Source organism: Ciona robusta, chromosome 13 (genome assembly GCF_009617815.1).
Source record: "Ciona robusta chromosome 13, ASM961781v2".
Lineage (NCBI taxonomy): Eukaryota > Metazoa > Chordata > Ascidiacea > Phlebobranchia > Cionidae > Ciona > Ciona robusta.
The window spans coordinates 345,030-366,940 of NC_143247.1; the positions used below are offsets into that span (position 1 = coordinate 345,030).

Sequence of the window (21,911 nt, forward strand, 5' to 3'; positions counted from 1 at the left end):
TGGCCCAGTATACATTTAGTACACACAGTGACACAAGAATAGCGTGAGTGACATTATAGAAATCGAGTAATGACAAAAACGTGAGCCGGACGTACCGACTAAATGACAGCTAGATCGCCTAAAATGTTTTTACCCTTTTTAAAAAACACACGTTTCGAATTATTCGTTAAATATCCTGCACGGTTGGCGGTTATGTTGATATAGTCATTATAGTGTTAGTGCGCATATAGGGGTTAGAGCTATTGCGTGTTTGTTTGCTACTTTACGTAGAGGTATGATAGCAACAAATCTGGTGTTGGTGTTAAGCCGGAAGTAATTGAGCTTACAACGTAGCTCGTCTTAGTGTAAAAGAACAAACAAAGAAACAATTAGTTGGCGTATTTAATTCTTTGTTCGTTCTTTTAAGCGCCTTCACCGTAGCTCTGCTCGAAGTTAAAGGAACAAACAAAGAAATATCTACACCCAGCGTTGTTCAGCGCAGGTCAGCGTAGATATTTCTTTGTTTGTTCTTTTTACACCGAGGCGAGCTACACTGTGGTGTAAACGCCGCTTAAAAGAACCTACAAAGAAATATCTACGCTGGCCTGCGCTGAACAACGCTGGGTGTAGATATTTCTTTGTTGTTTTTTTTAAACGACGTAACTTTCCTACATGTTGTAACTTATATTGACTATAAACTGTATTTTTATTAACAGGTAGTAACCCCAGAACAGCAACTTAATAGCTGAGAAAATGTTTCATTATTTTGCCTTCTTAGTACTTTGTGTTGCAGGGTTTTTACTGGTAAGTAAACAACTGTTGTAACCATGTAGTAACGCGCTAGCCTATAAACGTATTGTGTTTGTAAGTTATTTAAATAGCACGAGGGAAGATGAGACACATTTTCATCGTATTTTCCCGTCCCAGTAAACAAAGAAAAATTAAAGGATCATAAAACCGTATCCTCATGACTCCCATAGATCGTTGTTTTTTGTTTAAAACATGATCAGAATATTTGGATATTATGTACTTAAGGTGTACCAACTTCCCCTACAGAACTTTATAACTAGTTAAAGTACTTTTGGATAAGATGGATTTCGTTAAGTGCTAACATGTCATATTTATTAATCGTGCTAGTAACATTTAACAACGCTCTTTTAGAGTCGTGAACATACAGTTATATGATTCTGTAAAAGTTCTCTCTGCACTCGCAAATGCACGTTAAAATGAGACAAAAACATGTCCCATCTTACCCCAACTATGACAAACCGTCGCGGTGTGCAACGTAAGACGTGTGTCATATTACGCAAATTACATAGCGGCTTTACATCAAGCTTATAAGACTTTAATTCAAGCTGTATCGTGTGCATATGCAAACATTAATCTTAATATTCTAACCATGCGTATTATGTAAACAAAACAAGAATCTATAGCATACCTACATTCAAAAGGTTACCGCTTCAAAAGTTACATTGTATGTTTTACAAGCAGTGTAATAAAATAATTTCTAAAAAAAAATATTATCAAAACAGAATAATATTTTTTTAATAAAGATTATTAATGTGTGCATTCGAGCTTAAATTCTAGGTCCTCGGAAAGGGACCTTAACTATTTCAAATAAGGAAGAGAAGCCTTTAGGAGTTTTTGTTATACGTTCTGCATAGACTGCATTTAAAATAAGTAATATGTTAAAAAAAAGTTTAAAAAAAAAAGATCAAATTAAAGAAACTCAGTTAATTGAACGCAAATTAAAACATAGATCGTATTCGAGTTCTATTTAAACATCATATGGTAAATTGGACATGGACGTCTAAATTAATTGCCAGTGTCATAGCTGTTGGTTTGGCTATTTATCTTCTTTAAGGGAAATTTTCAGTTCAATAAATTATCCACGGTCGTCTATGCTCGCTGTCAAACTTTTCAATTTATTAATGGCAAACTAACTGTGCAAAGTCTGGATATACAATAACGATACAATTAGAAAAACGTGCAAACTATAAATAAACTCGCATGATTTGGTATTGCATCGCGTGATACTGAAACCAATGTGAACCTATACAGTAAGATCATTCAAAACACGTTCCTGAATCACGTTTTTTAGCAACTTGACTTAAAACTTGCAAAATATTTAAAATTCTTAGAATATTTGCAGTTATTTTGGTTGTAGTTGAACAACTAAAAGATTCTGTCCTCAAGGTGTATCTTGTGCGCATTGTTGAGTTGTAACATGGGTGTCTTTTTATACACTTATACACCAGACACACATGGTATATTCATACACCTCATGCTCACTGTCGAGTTATAACATGGGTGTCTTCTTATACACCAGACACACATGGTATATTCATGCACCTCATGCTCACAGTCTGTTTCCACAAGACCGCTATAATCTTAAAAGAAAAAAATAGGAATTTTCAACAAACACAAATTAGTAGCAAATCCGAATCATATTCATTACATTTATATTTTTATCATTTTAGATTGTGTTATTGCCAAGATCACCACCAGTTCCTGTTGTCTGCCCGAAACGCGCAAACGAAGCATTAATAAACCAAGAACGTAAGAACACCGACACATTCTACGTCGACGCTTACCATGGTAATGACTCGTGGAACGGGAAATACCCGGAGTCGAGAAAGGGGGACGGGCCGTTCAAGACGTTAGAGAAAGCGTTCAAGCAGATTCGAAAATTACGAACTCCTGCGAAACCGGCGACATTATTTTTAAGAGCTGGAACTTATTTTATGCGAAGAAAGATCCAGTTGGGAGCTGAGGTATGAAACATTTTACTAAGTAGTTGGATCCCTGATTCAAGGCTCACTGTGGTGGCTACGATTCAGTGTGTGCCTCGTAACTGGAGGCTCCTAGGTTCAAGGCTCACTGTGGTAACTACGATTCAGTATTTGTCCCGTAACTGGAGGCTCCCAGGTTCAAGGCTCACTGTGGTGGCTACGATCCAGTGTGTGCCTCGTAACTGGAGGCTACCGGATCCGAGGCTCACTGTGAGTTTAGTATATAACTTTTCATTTTCACTCAGGATTCGAACTTAGCGGTGATCGCATACCCGAAAGACAAAGGCGTCCGTCCTTTGATATCAGGTGGGAAAACAATCACCGGCGATAAGTTTGTGTTTCATTCTTACAAAAACAACCGTAAGATTTATGTTGCTCCGTTCTATGGTAAATGTACTTCACATGCATTTCTTGGGGACAAACGACTTATAAGAGCAAGGTGGGCGTTCATTACTAAATGTAGTTCGTAAATTGGTCATGTGTATACCGTAAATTATACCATGTAGGTGCAACGTGTCGAGACATTGTTTATGCTTATAAAATGTATAAAAAAAACACACATTATGTTACACATTTCTTTGTTTTTTACATCGAGGCAGCTGCGCTAAATGAAAAAAATGTTGTAAAAATCTGAGCTAAAGATATTGTTACTTTTTGTCTGCAGAAAACCAAATATTGTAAAATGGACCGGGGAGGATCTAACTGGATCTGGGCCTTACCTACGCATGAAGAACTTACTTCGATCAACTCCTGTTTGTAATTTAGCTGGAGATGGTGGTTATACGCAGGTGCTTATTTATTCTCGTACAGCGAATAATTTACTTGTTAAAACGCTATGAAGCAGAACGATTGCCGCGTCATATTTCGGCAGTGAGCATGGGGTGTATAAATACACCATATTATAACTCGATAGTGACGACAAGCATGATGTACTTTAATCCAACATGTTTTTACAGCACAACTGCCCGGTTATCAACAAAAAAGGCTTCAAATTTCGTCGCGGTGACATCAGACCGAACTGGCCGAAACTAACACACGGGGAGATTCTTATATTTAACTCATGGACTGCAGAGAGAAGGAAGATAGCTCGTGTTAATGTGACGGAAGGCTCAGTGTATTTTCAAAGAGATCTAAGATTCCCAATAGGAAAACATCCAGGGGCGTCCGGGTTCCGTTATGTTGTGGAGAACATATTTCCAGGTAGATGTGTGGACAATTAGATGCTTAGGTTAAGATATGTTTTTTTTATGTTTGGTGCTCATGGTATCGTGTTTTTTAAAATTAGTTCCAAAAATGTGTATAGATTCATACATGGGTGTGATATGACTGTGCAGAAAAGGTAAATGCTATTTAAAGAATTACGTTATTTCAAACAATCAAATTCACACCCACGAAGATATACATGACCAAACTAACTATTAATGATGTTTCAAATGCATAAAGTCATCACAAATATTTATAACACAGAACTCGACACAACTGGGGAATTCTACTGCGACAGTGTGAGGAAAAAGTTTTACTTAATCCCACCGTCTGGAGCGCTTGCCACTAATGATGTGCACGTAGCACATACGAGCGTATTTTTCAAAGGTAGTTATGTCGTATGAATATTTACAACATGACTGTAGTTTAAACAACTGTCAAAAGTAAGAAAAAAAAAACAATTGTCTCGGGCTTTTGTCCCGAACGTTTTTCATCGAATGTTTTTCCGAACGTTTTCTCCAGAATGTTTTTTTCTCGGTCGTGTTGTCACGGACAATTTGTTAAACACATATTGTTCTACCGCATTCTTATAATCGTATCCTCACAAGTCCAAAATATAGTTGTTAATTGTTAGAAGAACGATTCGGAAATATGAGATATTATATGCTAAGGAGTAACGCTACTCCTCTTACCCACAGTACTATGTTTAACACCAATATAACCATTGAAAACTAGGTCACAAAGTCAGATAAATTTAAATTTGAAAATTTATCTTTACAATTATTTACAGCCGTTGGAGTAAAGAACATCACTTTCCAAGATCTCGCATTCAAACATTCGCACGATAGTTACTTTTCCGGTTATAATGGAAGACCTGGGATGCTTATACTTGAATATTGTGACGGGATCAGAATTGACAGCTGCGAGTTTTCCCATGCCGGCTACACTGGTGTTTTCACCAATATGGTCAAGAATATGAATGTAATTATGCTGATACTATGTCGTTTGTATGTAATATAAATATAACGTGGTGTATGGATACACCATGTATGTCTGGTGTATAAGAATACACCCATGTTATAACTCGACAGTGAGCATGAGGTGTATGAATACACCATGTGTGTCTGGTGTATAAGAAGACACCCATGTTATAACTTGACAGTGAGCATGAGGTGTATGAATACACCGTGTGTGTCTGGTGTATAAGAAGACACCCATGTTATAACTCGACAGTGAGCATGAGGTGTATAAATACACCATGTGTGTCTGGTGTATAAGAAGACACCTATGTTATAATTGGACAGTGAGCATGAGGTGTATGGATACACCATGTGTGTTTGGTGTATAAGAATACACCCATGTTATAACTCGACAGTGAGCATGAGGTGCATGAATACACCATGTATGTCTGGTGTATAGGAAGACACCCATGTTATAACTTGACAGTGAGCATGAGGTGTATGAATACACCATGTATGCCTGGTGTATAAGAAGACACCCATGTTATAACTTGACAGTGAACATGAGGTGTATGAATACATCATGTGTGTCTGCTGCATAAGAAGACACCCATGTTATAACCTAACAGTGAGCATGAGGTATATGAATACACCATGTGTGTTTGGTGTATAAGAATACACCCATGTTATAACTCGACAGTGAGCATGAGGTGCATGAATACACCATGTGTGTCTGGTGTATAGGAAGACACCCATGTTATAACTTGACAGTGAGCATGAGGTGTATGAATACACCATGTATGCCTGGTGTATAAGAAGACACCCATGTTATAACTTGACAGTGAACATGAGGTGTATGAATACATCATGTGTGTCTGCTGCATAAGAAGACACCCATGTTATAACTTGACAGTGAGCATGAGGTGTATGAATACACCATGTATGTCTGGTGTATAAGAAGACACCCATGTTATAACTTGACAGTGAACATGAGGTGTATGAATACATCATGTGTGTCTGCTGCATAAGAAGACACCCATGTTATAACTTGACAGTGAGCATGAGGTGTATGAATACACCATGTGTGTCTGGTGTATAAGAAAACACTCATGTTATAACAGTGGGCGCATAAAGACTAATGACAATGTTACTCCAGGTAACTCAAAGCGTATTCAAAGACATCGGAAATCTTGCATTAACCGTCGAATACAATGGTGAAGCCAAAGACAGGTTCGCACCACGTAACATTGATATTAAACGAAACACCTTCAAAGGATGCGGTGTATTTGCCATGTTACAGGTATGTTATATTAATAGCTTGAATACACAGTCGGAGTTAAAAAATAAAAATTATCAAAAAGAAAATGATTTTTTATTCCTAAGCCTGTTGTCTTTAACTGACACTTCAGTTGTTTTGGCATCTGGTTTTAACAAAACCTTCAATTGGTTGCACCACTTTTCGCAGGTTTTTATATAAAACTTCAGTATCTTTTACAAATAAATAATCCGAATTACATTGGTTGCACTATTCTCTATATTTAAAATACAACTGTTTATTCCAGCCAAGTTGTGTTCATGTGAAGGGAGTCGGTAATATTATGGTCCAAGAGAATGATATTAGTATCACGCCGTATGCGGGGTTAAGGGTAAGTTAATGTTAAACCACGTAAAGGTTTATAATGGTTTAATGTGTAACTTATTCATCTTGGCGTTTTTAAATATCTTTGGTCGTAAGACTCACTACACCCAATAAAGCCCCAAATGTATAACTGTTTAATCTTTGCTCGGTTAGGCATTACAATGATAACAAATTTGTTCTATTTTAAACGCCTCGTACCCGCTTACAAGCTGCCACGTATATAAGTTTGTGGTCGTATGGCTAAAATATGGACAACATATTTTCTCATGAGGCTGAGACAATGTACCTCACAAAAATGAGTTTTACCCTGTTAGTGTGGCATGGCACATTACATGGCCTTTGCACAGAAAGTTAAATTGGTGGAACCGTTATTTGCAAACCCAAATAATAAGATTTTCGTTGAGAATCGCAAGCTTCTAGTATATCTGAAAGGTTCTTGTATTTTATCGGTTATTTTATTTTGTTACATAGAAATATATTTGATTTACGTTTAGGTTGGCTGGCAGAAGACTTTTACTAAAGATTACAATAACGGAAAGAAAGTGTTTAAGATTGTGAGGAACCATATACATCATTATGGAAATGGGATATTGAGCGATTTCGCCGCAATCTATATGTCATCTAATATGCAAGATTGTGGTATTATACAGGTCGCTTAAAAAACTCGTAGTTTAAAAGCTGGTCAAATATGGCCGGTTTGAAAGCTTGTATAGGAGGGTGGGAGAGATGGGACACCTTTCCTTACTGGTTTCGAATTATAAAACGATATCCTTATGACTCCCATAAGACCGTTGTTAATTGTTTAATAAACGATCGGTATGATTGGGTACTATGTGCTAAGGGTGCCCCATCTTACCCCACAGTACTATGTATAAAACAATTTTTCGTTATCATAGACTACAATTATTGAAATTTAGTGTGCGCCTCGTACCTGCAGGTCCTTATACTCGGTGCCACATTTTTTGTTCCAACGATACAATAAACATAACTGATAATATACAACGTGTTTTGCTTGTAGAACATGAGTATATGCCACTTGCACGTCTTGGTTTCTGACAACGCAATCCATCATTCAAGAGCTTATCATTACGGAGCAATTGGAGTGTTTTCTGATACAGCTGCGTCTTCTGTAACAGGTACCGTGCGCGACTTAGATAATTCGCATTTTCGTTAATTAATACACCGTCTGTCTGATGAAACAGAACACACAAATGCTATACTTTGATAGTGAGCATGACGACTGTTTTAATAATGAATGGAAGAATGCAACTTATTTTTTAACGTTTTTTCTCACAGTTACTCGTAATTGGATTTACAAGCTGGCAGACTGCGCTGTTAACTTCCACTGTGGACAAAACAACATCGCTGTGAACAATATGATTTATCACATCAGTCCCAAACGTGTCTTCGGTGTTTGTAACCCGAGTGTGGGAGACGATGGAAGAATGCCTAGACAGGTAAGTTAGTGTCATGTGTTCAGGGATCAAGGCCCACTTGAGTTGATTGTCAGTAGAGGTTTACTCAACAGTGAGCATGAGATGTATCACCATATTTTGTGATATGAGTTATTATCATCTAAAGTTGTATCTCACGCAGAGCATGAATTTCTCCCGGAACGTGATTTACGTAAATAACTCAAATGCTCGACTTTATGGTCGTGGGGATAAGTGGTACGATGAAATACCGGTCGTGCAACTCAACAACTATTTCTTCAAGGGGTTCAGCACTAAAAAGTTCAATGGGTAAAACAATCATTGCACTTTTTTAATTTGTATTGTAAAATGTACAACTACTTGGTAACTCGTCACTGAGTAAGGTGCACTTTTGACGAGATTTAGGAGTTTTATAATGAATCTAGCAGTATGAAGAAAAGCTAAAAAGCACTTATAAAGCTATATCGAAGCAGCCATCGTTGTGGGCGCATGTGTCCTTAGACAGGATACGGCAATTGTTCCAACTCAGGGCTGTCTAAACACGGAAACATAGAAAAAACAATCAATCAAAACGTAGCATACGTAGTAACTCGTAAGTGGGGACAAGGTGTATGAAACAGAACAATCGTGTTATAACGACTGTCGTTGCCCCGCCATGCGACGTAGGGATAACTTTCCGCCGTACCCGAATGTGAAAAAATTACATTTAAATATAGATAAAATCTAATTTGGTTAAACCACTATCACCAACAAAGTAAAGTTCTAAAAGTTCTTATAATCCCTCAGTTTCTTCAGCAAGACGATAAAGAGTTGGAGTAAGTGGCGCAACGAAGCTAAACGCGACGCAGGATCTATCATCGCGGACCCGAAGTTTGTAAATACTGACTTAGATGACTATAGACTTTCAAATCAATCCCCTGCTCGTGGTATGATAGAGTCGATAGATCTACGAACGGTCATAACGAATTCTGGAACCTGCTGATAGATTTAGTAGGGTTGGAGGAAGATGGGACACCTTTCATTATATTTTCTTGTCCGGTTTGATAGTAAACAAAGAACATATAAATAATTTTAAAATCGTATCTTCACGACTCTCATTGACCGTTGTTAATTGTCTAAAACACGATCAGGATATTTGAATATTATGTGTTAAGGATGTCGCGACTTCCCCCACAGTACTGTATATTTATTTATTATGATTCTAAAATCTGTTCTGGCAACAGTATATTTTGGAAAATGGTAGGGAATTGATTTTTATAACGGCTTTCTTACACCCGTGCTAACTTTTGTTTTGCCGCCGCGCGAAATAAATGGTTTCACTTATTTCATTTATGATACATAAATTTTTTTGGGCTATTTTGAGATCAACTGGTATTTTATATAATTCGTGCACGAGGTGTTTGTTTAAGCCATGTTTATCTTGCAATTGATGTTAACAACATTGTTTTTGTATTACGACATTTCAAAATGCGAGTTCAAATTCGGAAATTGAAAACTCTAATCCCGAAACGGCCTTCTTCGTATAATGCCGGATTTGATTTTGTTAAATATTTGCATATTTCTTCATTACCGTTGTATAAGTGCAATATTCTTCATGTTCTCTTATTTATAGTTCAGTGTCAATATGTTTTTTTTTTATATTTGTGCTTTGATTGTTTTACAAATACACGATGTGCCTTTTCTATATTAAATCTGTCAGTTAAAGTTGAAGTCGACATGGAAGTTTAGCAAGAGTAAAGTCTATTCAAATGTAAAGCATATTACACTTTTCTTCAAAATACGCAAGTTTAAATGACCAAACCAACCAAAATCCATGTCTGCTTATCCACACACTGCAATAGCTTCAACAACTCGACTGTGGGCATGGGAGTGGCAACCATGGATAAGTCACTCAAGTTCCCACCCACGAGGATATAAATGACCAAACCAACCAAAAGTCATGTCTGCTTATCCACACACTGCAATAGTTTCAGCAACTCGACTGTGGGCATGGGAGTGGTAACCATGGATAAGTCATTCAAGTTCCCACCCACGAGGATATAAACAACCAAACCAACCAAAATCCATGTCTGCCTATCCACACACTGCAATAGCTTCAGCAACTCGACTGTGGGCATGGGAGTGGCAACCATGGATAAGTCACTCAAGTTCCCACCCACGAGGATATAAATGACCAAACCAACCAAAAGTCATGTCTGCTTATCCACACACTGCAATAGCTTCAGCAACTCGACTGTGGGCATGAGAGTGGCAATCATGGACAAGTCACTCAAGTTCCCACCCACGAGGATATAAATGACCAAACCAACCAAAAGTCATGTCTGCTTATCTACACACTGCAATAGCTTCAGCAACTCGACTGTGGGCATGAGAGTGGCAATCATGGACAAGTCACTCAAGTTTCCACCCACGAGGATAACCAAACAAACCAAAATTCATGTCTGCTTATCTACACACTGCAATAGCTTTTGAAGAAAAGCAAAATTCCGGATATTTTACGTCAACTTATTATATTGATCAAGTACGCGGTAAATATGACGTTGGCATTTCCTTAATACTTAAACGAAACTTGGAGACAATATTGCATCTACGGAGTAACATACCATAAGAAACAAACATATTGTTTTTATCTTATAACCGTTTAGGTGTAACTATTATTTATAATATATTCATAACCAGAATATATTCATAACAGTTTTTTTTTGACTATTTCAACTCTGAAATTTATTTATAGTGGGTTGGGGTAAGATGGCTCACGTTTTCTTTTATCGTCTTATTTGGAAGCAAACAACGGATGTTTATATAATTATATATCCGTATCCTCATGACTCAAAAGTTGTTAATTGTTAAAAACTGTCACGAAATATTGGATTTAGGTGATGACAGTATCTCATCTTACACTAAAGTAAGATGTAGGTGACAAAGTTTTGTTACAACATAAATATTTAGATTTATCGTGCATTCAGTCATAAACAATTAATATTTACAGAATTATAAAATCGAAAACTCTTGACTCTAAATAGCGTTGTTAATTAGTAATAACACGATTAAGAATATGCTTAGTTCATGCGCTGTATTACTAACGCATTATTTGACCCTATGTTAGGCAATCATTTTCAGAATGATATCATTATTAAAAAGTAAAATAACTTAGTAATATGACCGAAAGCGTTAAAACGCGATTAAATTTGAATAAAAAATAAAAATGAGTAATCTCACAAAGCCAAAAACTGCATTTTATCCAAATAAGTCAAAATAATATCTGAAATCGTACTTAATGCGTAGATAGGATATCCTATGTTAATACAAATGTGTTAACGGTAATTAAAAATATGCATCATCATACAAATTTAATACAGACGTGATATTACGTGGCATGAAATCACCTTAATTAGCTTAAGTAATCAGAGAACAATCGCTGTGTCATATCTTTCAGGGTGTAAAGGACATAGCTTAGCCATAATTAGCTAATATTACACATTATGACGTAACATAGGGCATCTAAGTGTAAGATTATTACGTAACAATGCCTGAACGGTATTTTGCGGGTGGTAACAATAGTACAAAAGGCGGAAAAGCGTTTTATTTCGAGGAGGTTCGAAAGTCAATCGAGTACTCGAGTTCTTTTACAGGTGTCAAGATGACGTCACAATCAATTTAAAAATCCCGAAAGTTTCGATCTTCCTTCCCCAAAGTCTGTATAAAACACGAGTATTTTGTTTCAATGTACAATAGTTGTAGAACAGCGGGCGTTGTGATATCACCATAGTACGGATATAGCGGTTTCCTTTTTAACAATAGGACGTCTTATTCGGAGCTGTCGTTACAATATAGTGTATATACTTATAACTTTACGTATTGGTGCGCTATGTTTTAAAACGGGTCGGAATGTGTCTTGCAAATTGAGTTATAAAACATATGACTCATATTTAAGAACTTTTTAATAAAAAAAGTTTTGCCTTTTTTGAAAATCAAAATTGGCTTAGCGTTTAAACTACAGCGTAGCTCGCCTCGGTATAAAAGAACAAACAAAGAAATATCTACACCCATCGTTTTTCAGCGTAGATCAGCGTAGAAATTTCTTTAATATTTCTTTTAGTTAATTTAGTACTTTTGCGTTCATAACGCCAAAAAAAGAATTAATCTACGCTTAACAACGCTGAGTGTAGACACATTTTGCTTGTATTTTTATCTGAAATGAGATCTGCTATGTCTGTTATAGTGTAAACATTATTTACTAAGAACAAAGCAGTATCCGCTTAAAAAATGAGCAGCATTTTAATTTAGCTATGCGCGTCGCAGTACTGTAGTTTTACAATAGCTTACGAGACAGTGTAAGAGCGTTTAATTACACAAGCATTCTTCTGTAACAGAGCCCGCTGTGCAACCGCGTTTGCACGGTCTGTGAGTTTGCGTCTTTTGGTTGTTTTCCAGGTACTGTGACGTCACAATACGCTTTCAGGTGAGCGCTAACACGCTGTGAGTCAGTGTAACGCGTTCTTGTGTAAATCTACGCTTGTTGGGTAACAGTATATGCGTGTATAACAGCATATACGGAAATACATAGTAATTACTAATGCACGCGTGTATATATGACGTCCGTTTTGCTCTGCTTTATAAAGGAGGCCGCATAAATATTTTGACATTTTCCAAAATTTGTTTGAGTCAGATTTGAAAATTTAGAAAATATCTTTAGTCAAACTGAGCAACAAGAAAATTTTGTGTGAAAAGAAAATTTCAAAATGAAAATCGTTTTGTGTTTCTTCGCTGTGTTATTGGTAAGTGAGCTTGAGCTGTTTCGTTAAGAATTTGTTTGAGTTTTGATATTTTTTTAAATTACCCGAGCAAAAGTACAAGCCCGACCTTGCAATATGAATAACATAACTTTTTTACAAGATTGGGTAAAAGACAGTCGTCATAACACGGGTGTTTTGTTTCATACACCCCATGCCCGCTTACGAGTTACTATATATGTAACTTATTTTTCCCCTCTATTTTTACCAACGATTTGTTTTATACATCTCGTGCCCACTTACGATTCTTATGAATTTGGCCGACAGTTTAGACAATCCATTGGTGCCTGGGTTAGAGTATTTGCCGATAAATGTATTTAAATAAAAACGCTCAGGCCCACAGTGGTGTCACCGAGCCTTGAATCCCGTATCCTCCAGACTCAGTTAAGCGTGTAACAAAAATTCAACTTTTTTAAGTTAGTTCTTTTATTTTACAGACACTTCACTGCAGCGACGCTCTTTGTCCTCAACGTTCCGACACCGCACGCATTCTACGTCGTCGACGTCACAGTGACGTATTTTACGTCGACGCTAACCATGGCAACGACGCTTGGACAGGGAGATCCCCTAACCCAAGCGGAACTGAAGGACCTTTCAAGACACTTAAAGTGGCGATCGAGAAAATACGAGTTTTGCGAACCTCTGATGTAAAACCTGCGACTCTCTACGTCAGAAGTGGCTCGTACTTCGTAAAAAAGAAGATTTTTCTGGATAAGCGAGTAAGTATAATATTAAAGAAAAACGAAGCTGAGTGTTTCCTATTATGCAATATATTTTCCTGCTCAGCCAAACTATAGGCTACGGCGTCTTTTTAGCACAATGGTTAGGGATTCGAATCCCGCCACTGCTACCATTGTAGGAATATTTTCCCGTGGGTAATTAACGATAGTTAGTTGCTCCAAACAAGTGGTTAGAAGTTGTTCAATTGTCAATTATACATGTAAACAATTACCCCAAAAAGTTATATTCGTATTAACTCGAAAGCGGACACGAGATATATGAAACAAAACCTCCGTGTTATAATGACTGTAACAAGCGTACACAAAAGTATTACAACTCAAGTGTGCGTGGCAACAATGGATAAATCACTCATTTTTCCACCTACGAGGATATGAATGACCAAACCAACCAAAAGTCATGTCTACTTATCCACACACTGCAATAGCTTCAGCAACTCGACTGTGGGCATGGGAGTGGCAACCATGGATAAGTCACTCAAGTTCCCACCCACGAGCGTATAAATGACCAAACCGTATAATTATTTCAGGATTCCAATCTCGCAGTTATCGGGTACGACGCTGGTGAGCGCCCCCTGATTTCTGGAGCAAATAAAATAAGTGGATCGTCGTTCTATCCATACTCTCAAACCGAGACTCATACCATATATGCGGCTCGTTTTACCGGGAGGTGTTCTTCTCATTCATTCCTCGGCACCAAGCGACTTATTCGTGCACGGTATGTATGTGGTAATCGGTCTTCTATATAGAATTTGTGTTATAACTCGACAGTGAGCATGAGGTGTATGAATACACCATGTGTGTCTGGTGCATATAAAGAAGACACCCATATTATAACTCGACAGTGAGCATAAGATGTAGGAATACAGCATGTATATTTGGTGTATGCACAGTAAGCATGAGGTGTATGAGTTTACATGTGTGAAGCAATATACGAACAACTCGGATCAGCGAACACTTTACAGCCCTAAGAACGTATGTATATATACAACAGCGGAAACATATGGTAGAACGTCTTTTAAGAAATGCAGTTATTAAAACTATTCAAATCCGTTACCATTGCATTGGCATAAATATTGTCCAACTATATTACATGCTACATAAAAAGACATATATAGCACAATACAACGGTAGCTTGACAGGCAAGAATACATTGTGTTTATTGAATGCACAATAACTACCACACGTCACAGCCGTAATTTGATTCGTAAGTGACGTCATGGATTGCGTGTATTGGTCGCCAAACAATCATGTAAACGCCTCTTAAAAAACAAACAAAGAAATATCTACGTTAACCGGCGCAGAACAACGCTGGGTGTGAACATTTCTTTGTTGTTCTTTTTACCACAAAGCGAGCTATACGCTGTAATGTGAAAAACAGCTTCAACAAAAAGTTAAACTCCGTTGTTTTTAATTTACAGAAAACCGAACCTTGCAAAATGGACCGGAGCAGATCTAACTGGATCTGGACCTTACCTACGCATGAAGAACTTATTGGACCCGACCCCACAATGTAATATGGCTGGAGCTGGCGGTTATACTCAGGTATGCCATGGTGATTAATGGTGTAGTGTGGTGGGAGTGGATGAATTTTTTATTCTATTTTCTCGTCTTATTTGGTACTAAATTAAGAAAATTAAAAGGTATTCCAACGACTTTCAGAGACCGTTGTTATTTGTTTAAAGTAACGTCAGTTTGGATATTATGTGCTAAAAGTGTTCCATCTTACCCCACCTTACTATATATAATGCGATAAACAGGGGAACAAAATTTAATAGCAGTCTATATGTTTCGCTGATTTTTTTATCGTATTAACCTATATAAGGAATTAAGCCGTTTGTAACTGTGTTTTTAGAACGTGGTTAAATGCGTGCATAAAAATAAGACGAATAACTACATTTATCTCCCAAATACTGCAGCGAAAATCTAAATAACTAAACCATCAAAGAGTAGGTAACTAGCAACAAAACGGCAGTCGTGAAATCACGTAAAATATAAAGACATTTTAGGATAAAAGTGTGGCTGCAAAACACGACCGTATAAACAAAGTATTTAATTCTATTTAATTAAAACGTATGAAGATGTAACTGACAGATAACTAAAACTGAAACTGAAGTGGTTTGGCGGCTATTAAAGCTTTCTAGCAATTTGTGGTTTCGTAATAACTCAACAGCGCTCTCTGGCGGACACCTAAAAACCAAAACATTTACACCTAAGTAACACTGATGTTATTTTCAGCGTCATTGTCCTGTGCAAAACAGATGGGGATTCAAATTTCACCAAGGCGATATCAACCCGAACTGGTACCGACTTACCAAAGCTGAGATCCTCGTGTTCAATGCATGGACGGCAGAAAGAAGGAGAATTGACAAAGTCAACATACAAGACGACTCCGTTATGTTTCAAAGAATGCTTCGTTTCCCTGTTGGAAAACATCCTGGACCATCAGGGTTTCGATTCGTTGTGGAAAATGTTTTTGAAGGTTGATATTAAATAAGATTGCGTAATGGGTTATCATTTAAAACAGGATATACCGGGACTGAATGTGGTATCATTGCGAGCATGTGTGTCCTTGGGTAAGACAGTAGTTACCAGAGAAAACCACTGGACGTCTCGAACGATCATCGAATGTAATTTTACATTTTGAGCAAACCGTTTTTAGCATCCTATTAAAAAGAAGTGCGAACATTTCTCATTCAGTTTAATTTTAATGTTTGTTGTTATAGAACTGGATACGGTTGGTGAATTCTATTGTGACGAAACAAGAGGAATGTTCTTCCTTATACCACCAGAGGGAGCGTTTCCCACCGAAGACGTTTATGTTTCATACAGAGACGTATTTTTCAGAGGTACGTATGGTTTTAATGTTTATACCGTCAGAAATATAATGGTCATTCAGGAATTATTCTTTGATTTGGCCTACATGGTTAAAGAGGGACCCATTTTATACACGACAATTATTCCGATACTCTACTACTACCAGGCATAATGTAAATAACCTTTCAACGGCTCATCTGGTGTGAAAAATGTTATGTATATTCGACAATTCAAATGTCATCTGGCGAGACTTCATTTTGCCGTTAAAAAATTACCTACGCTCATTTATTGTTTACCAAATATAAAATATCAAATAAAATGGAAACGTGGCAATACTAGAGAATTTTGCAAATTGCCATAAAGTATTTATAACAGTATTACTCTAAACTCGCAATAACCAAAAGTTGGTAACTTAAACATTCGGGTCAAATACCATTTAATTATGATCTTCTTGGTCTACTTTTGTGAAATGACGCCTAAAAAACTTTAAAACTATTTGGCACGCTAGAGTTTTCATAAACGGTATATCTCAGGTCGCAACGTTGAAAACCTGAGATTTCAAGACCTCAGCTTCAAGCATACACACGACAACCATTTCTCGGGTTACAACGGAAGACCTGGTTTATTTGACTTCGAAAATTGCGACGGAATTCACTTTGAAAGATGCGAGTTCGCCAACATTGGTTACACTGCTATTTATACCAGGATGGTTAAAAATATGAATGTAAGTGATTTGGTGTTACACGCAACTAAACGCCGTGGCCCAGTGGTTAGGAGCTTGCATCGAAACCGTCTCGATGCTACTGGCGTAGATGTCCTTGCGCAGGACACTTTACGGACATTGTCTAACCCAGTGATCACTTTATAGATTGTGCAACACTTGGTATCTGGGTAATGGACCAACTCTGACCTAAATCTTAGGCCCAAGGCATAGATCTCACACACGTGTAGTAGTAGCTGATATTTTGACACAAATTCCTAATAAGATATTTTACATACAGATTCTTTACAATACACGTAAGGACCTATTTTTTACCTGCTTTTATACATTACATTATGAATTCATTGCGTTTTCCAAACATATTCTCTACATCTGTATGTTTATACACACACAATAAGTACGTTACGTGATGTTCTACATACAAAATATGCACGTATACATGTTGATACACACAATATATTTCCTACAAATTCTGTATAAGTTTATGAATAACCTATGTACTCTACATACAGATCCTGTACAGCACATTTAACGATGTTGGAAACATACCTGTTATCGTGGAATACAACAATCAACCTGACAACTTCTACGCTCCAAGAAACGTCTACGTGAAACGAAATACTTTTGTGGGATGCGGTGTCTACAGCATGTACCAGGTGAAATAAGTTGTTGGATTTAAATCTACTGTCTTTTAATTTCATAATTCTTGCCCCTAGTCATACTTTAAACGACTGTAATAAAGTGACTACATTTTTAGCCAAGTTTAAAGGGGGAACCAACAAAAAAATAACAAAATTTGTGTAATAATAGAAATGCTCGAATGTGATCTAAAGCCACCACAAAAGTTTCAAACAACGAAACAGCTTCCAAAAAATTCGTGTCAAAACCGCAAATTCAATCTTTAGTTTATATTTGAGCATCCCTATCCGTATACAACTCATGTTTTGTTGGCATCTCCCTTTGCAAACTGAAACTCTAAACACGTGCAGCACAGTAAGCAACAATAGCATAAATCACAGCATAAATCTCTATACCAAAGTAACTACTACTGTACCAACTAAATAACTGTTAATTTATTTGCTTAGTTCTAAGTTCAACCAACTAATACTACGAACACATCGATAAACACTAATACACCTAAAAATACAACCTAAAAACGCTGTAACAAACTACCGCTGTACCAACTAAATGAATGTGAAATTAAAAACATTCTAAAACTAAAACAATAAAACAACTACTCAATACATCAAAACCTAAGAAACAACCTATGTAACTGCTACTAAGTGAACTAAACCGAGCTTCTGACTCGTCGTGCAACGCGACACACAAAACGCTGATTACTTTGCGCCTGAGCGAAAAGCGCCGATTCTCTAGGCAGCAAGGTAGCGAGTAATATACAATAGCATTGCAAAATACTTTAACTGCAGGATATTTTAGGACATTTCAATGACTACAATCGTAGGCTATTATTAATGATAATATATAAATAGAGTAAGAATCTCATTCTACGAAAACGTAACAGATAAAAATCAAATTCACCTAATTGTGTTTAATAAAAGATATATATTTCGTCTAGATGGCATCGTCAGTCTCTTCAAATTTATTCTGAGTAAGAGACTGTCTATGAGCATTAAAGCCATGGGATTTATTACAGTTATATAGGAACATTAACTTAATGTAAATTTGTTAAACATTTCCGGTCTTAAAACTTGCCTAAAATACGGACTGGATACAAACTAAATTAACAATATTACAAAAATATACGTCACGTCAAATAGTTTTTTTCAAGCATAAACTTTGTGTAAAACTGAATCGTAAAACTTTAATTAGTACTACATTGAAAGTTCCTAAGCTAACTCATTTTATGTTTGCAGCCAAGTTGCATTCATGTGAAAGGAGTCGCTCAAATAGTTGTTCGAGAAAACGATATCAGCATGTCTTCATACGCCGGAATAAGAGTAAGTAAATCAAACTGTTTTAAGTGATTTTTAATTAAAAGTGAGCTCGAGATGTTTTGGATGCACCATGTGTTTCTGGTGTATAAGAAGACACCCATGTTATAACTCAGTGGTCACTAATTGGTTGTCCAAATTATCAGCCATACATAAAAAAATGAAAAAAATCAACAAAAAAAAACAATCACCCACAAAGCAACATACATCGTAACTCGTAAGCTGGCACGAGGTGTTAAACCCGTGTGATAACGACTGTCGTTTTCCAGGAACGCAAGGATAGAGTAAGTTACATTCAATTCAATTAAATTCACCGTGATACATATTATAGGCTGGTTGGCAAAAGACGTTCACACCGGACTATAACAATGGTCAAACTGTCTTCACTATTGTGCGCAACCATGTTCATCATTATGGAAACGGAATATTGAATGACTTTGCTGGAGTCTATATGTCTTCTAATATGTTGGATTGTGGGATAAGACAGGTGAATTGAAAGTTTTACTGTGCTGGCTATGATTCAGTGTGTGCCTCGTAACTGGAGGCTCCCAGGTTCAAGGCTCACTGTGGTGGCTACGATTTACTGCGTGTCTCGTAACTGGAGGCTCCCAGGTTCAAGGCTCACTGTGGTGGCTACGATTCAGTGTGTGCCTCGTAACTGGAAGCTTCCAGGTTCAAGGCTTACTGTGGTGGCTACGATTCAGTGTGTGCCTCGTAACTGGAGGTCTCCAGGTTCATGGCTCACTGTGGTGGCTACGATTCAGTGTGTGCCTCGTAACTGGAGGCTCCCAGGTTCAAGGCTCACTGTGGTGGCTACAATTTACAGCGTGTCTCGTAACTGGAGGTTCCGAGGTTCAAGGCTCACTTTAGTGGCTAGAATAGTGTGAGCCTTGTAACTATATAACTTATAGTAGTGCTGACACGAGTGTTACATTCTTTTCAGAACATGTCCATTTGTCATCTTCACGCTGTGGTTGCTGACAACGCAATTCACCATTCAAAGGCTTACAACTATGGTGCGATCGGAGTGTATTCCGACACGGCTGCGTCTTCCGTAACAGGTACTTCATCACACTTATTATACCTCGTTAGCATTAACTCGACAGTGAGCATGAGGTGTATGAATACACCATGTGTGTCTGGTGTAAAAGAAGACACCCAAGTTATAACTCGACATTGAACATGAGGTGTATGAATACACCATGTGTGTTTGGTGTATAAGAAGCCTCATTCTAGATTTTTACTTGTTTCTTTTCCTCACAGTTACTCGTAATTGGATTTACAAGCTGGCAGACTGCGCTGTTAACTTCCACTGTGGACAAAACAACATCGCTGTGAACAATATGATTTATCACATCAGTCCCAAACGTGTCTTCGGTGTTTGTAACCCGAGTGTGGGAGACGATGGAAGAATGCCTAGACAGGTAAAATACTTAAGACGTTTGCCTTATATAAGTTATATGTTGTAGTTACACTATATATACCTTACCGGAACAGGCGAGAGGTTATGTTTCAATTTTAAAGCCTTTAATGATTTATAAAGACGTATCATATTTACGTTTGGAAATCTAAATCATGGTATACTGGAACGAAGATTGAAGGTTATTACGCCTCATGTTATATTTGACAGCGATCTACTGTTATTATCGATAGTTAACCTTATATATTAGTTATTATTATCTGTCTATTAGAAATAAAAACAACAGTATATGTTATGATTGGGTAAGATAATTCAAGTTTCTTTTTTCCCATTTGGTAGTAAACAATGAATATTTACAGAATGATATACCTGTATGTCAACGATAGTATAAGTTGTTGATTGTTAAAAAGACGTTTGAGAAATTAGGGACATTAAGTTCCAACAGTGTGTCGTACCAAAGAGTATTATATAACGCAAGTATTCCATATATTAGTATAGTCTAACCACAAATTTCGTTAGATAATGGACTTTACAAGAAACGTTCTCTACGTGAACAACACGCATGCACATTTATACGGCAGAGGCGACAAATGGTACAATGATGTTCCATTAGTAAACCGAAACGACTACTACCTCAAAGGCTTCACCACACAAGAATATAACGGTTTCTTCAGCAAAACTTATAGAACCTTTAACGATTGGAGAAGCTCTACTGGTAACGACCGTGGGTCGATTTTTGCCGATCCCAAATTCGTTAACATGGAAAACGACGATTACCGTTTGGCTGCTGATACCCCCGCTACTTTTATTCGTTCTATTGATCTAAGAAATGTAGTTGATAACTCAGGCGCTTGCTAAATAGTTTACGACGTAATAATGCAACAATCAAATACTGGAATAGGTAATTCAAAATATTTAAAAAAATTATTTTAATTAAGGCTAATATAAAACATTTTTTAAATAAAATAAATAGAATAACGGATATACTAGTGCGATACTACATTCCCTAAAAATATATTATCTCAGATTCTCCAAGAGTATTAACTTGTTTTAACATAGCTTAAACAAAACATTTTAAATTTTCTAAAGTAAATAGAAATATTTGAAATTTAAACCAATTTAACTTAAAATTTATTTTTCGAATTTTGTAAATATTTTTATGTAATTAACCCCATTGCGTATATATACGCTCGGTACATATTCCTTCATCATTTTCATTTTTTACAATTTTTAACACTATCCTATATTTTTCTTCAAAAGTTTTTATTTTTTCTACAAGAATTGGTGTTTCATTTTTACCGTTTATTCAGCAGAAGTATATATTATACTGTGCATGTTCAATAGTGGTGTTTTGTAATTTTCTTCAATAAATGGACGAGATGGTGTAAAAATTTGTTTTTATAAAGAATAATATAGTTTGGGCAACAATGTTCATTCGTGCTAACTGTTAAACTATGTCTTCTTAT

At 36.8% G+C, this 21,911-nt stretch overlaps 2 protein-coding genes across 2 annotated transcripts; both read left to right on the forward strand.

Annotated features, from left to right (window-relative positions):
- Positions 1–510: 510 nt before the first annotated feature.
- Positions 511–9,696, forward strand: LOC149725545 (uncharacterized). The gene is made up of 14 exons (XM_089891329.1): positions 511–783; positions 2,460–2,753; positions 3,017–3,210; positions 3,436–3,559; positions 3,728–3,971; positions 4,239–4,361; positions 4,765–4,955; positions 6,090–6,233; positions 6,496–6,579; positions 7,067–7,222; positions 7,591–7,708; positions 7,869–8,029; positions 8,169–8,314; positions 8,792–9,696. Exons 1-14 carry the CDS (start codon positions 733–735, stop codon positions 8,985–8,987), a joined length of 2,226 nt encoding a protein of 741 aa, XP_089747455.1. The 5' UTR covers positions 511–732; the 3' UTR covers positions 8,988–9,696.
- A 2,915-nt stretch (positions 9,697–12,611) lies between these two features.
- LOC149725546 (uncharacterized) lies at positions 12,612–21,836 on the forward strand. Its single transcript, XM_089891330.1, has 13 exons — positions 12,612–12,783; positions 13,236–13,517; positions 14,066–14,253; positions 14,957–15,080; positions 15,774–16,017; positions 16,262–16,384; positions 16,886–17,076; positions 17,586–17,729; positions 18,948–19,031; positions 19,357–19,512; positions 19,969–20,086; positions 20,289–20,449; positions 20,965–21,836. Exons 1-13 carry the CDS (start codon positions 12,748–12,750, stop codon positions 21,301–21,303), a joined length of 2,190 nt encoding a protein of 729 aa, XP_089747456.1. The 5' UTR covers positions 12,612–12,747; the 3' UTR covers positions 21,304–21,836.
- Positions 21,837–21,911: the final 75 nt, after the last annotated feature.

Bases quoted from the DNA above. Each gene is read 5' to 3' on its own strand.
- LOC149725545 (XM_089891329.1), top strand. From the start codon at position 733: ATGTTTCATTATTTTGCCTTCTTAGTACTTTGTGTTGCAGGGTTTTTA. The intron at 3,560-3,727 runs GTGCTTATTTAT...ATGTTTTTACAG, and splicing joins GAGATGGTGGTTATACGCAG to CACAACTGCCCGGTTATCAA. The intron at 6,580-7,066 runs GTAAGTTAATGT...ATTTACGTTTAG, and splicing joins CGCCGTATGCGGGGTTAAGG to GTTGGCTGGCAGAAGACTTT.
- LOC149725546 (XM_089891330.1), top strand. From the start codon at position 12,748: ATGAAAATCGTTTTGTGTTTCTTCGCTGTGTTATTG. The intron at 12,784-13,235 runs GTAAGTGAGCTT...TTTATTTTACAG, and splicing joins GTTTCTTCGCTGTGTTATTG to ACACTTCACTGCAGCGACGC. The intron at 19,032-19,356 runs GTAAGTAAATCA...TACATATTATAG, and splicing joins CTTCATACGCCGGAATAAGA to GCTGGTTGGCAAAAGACGTT.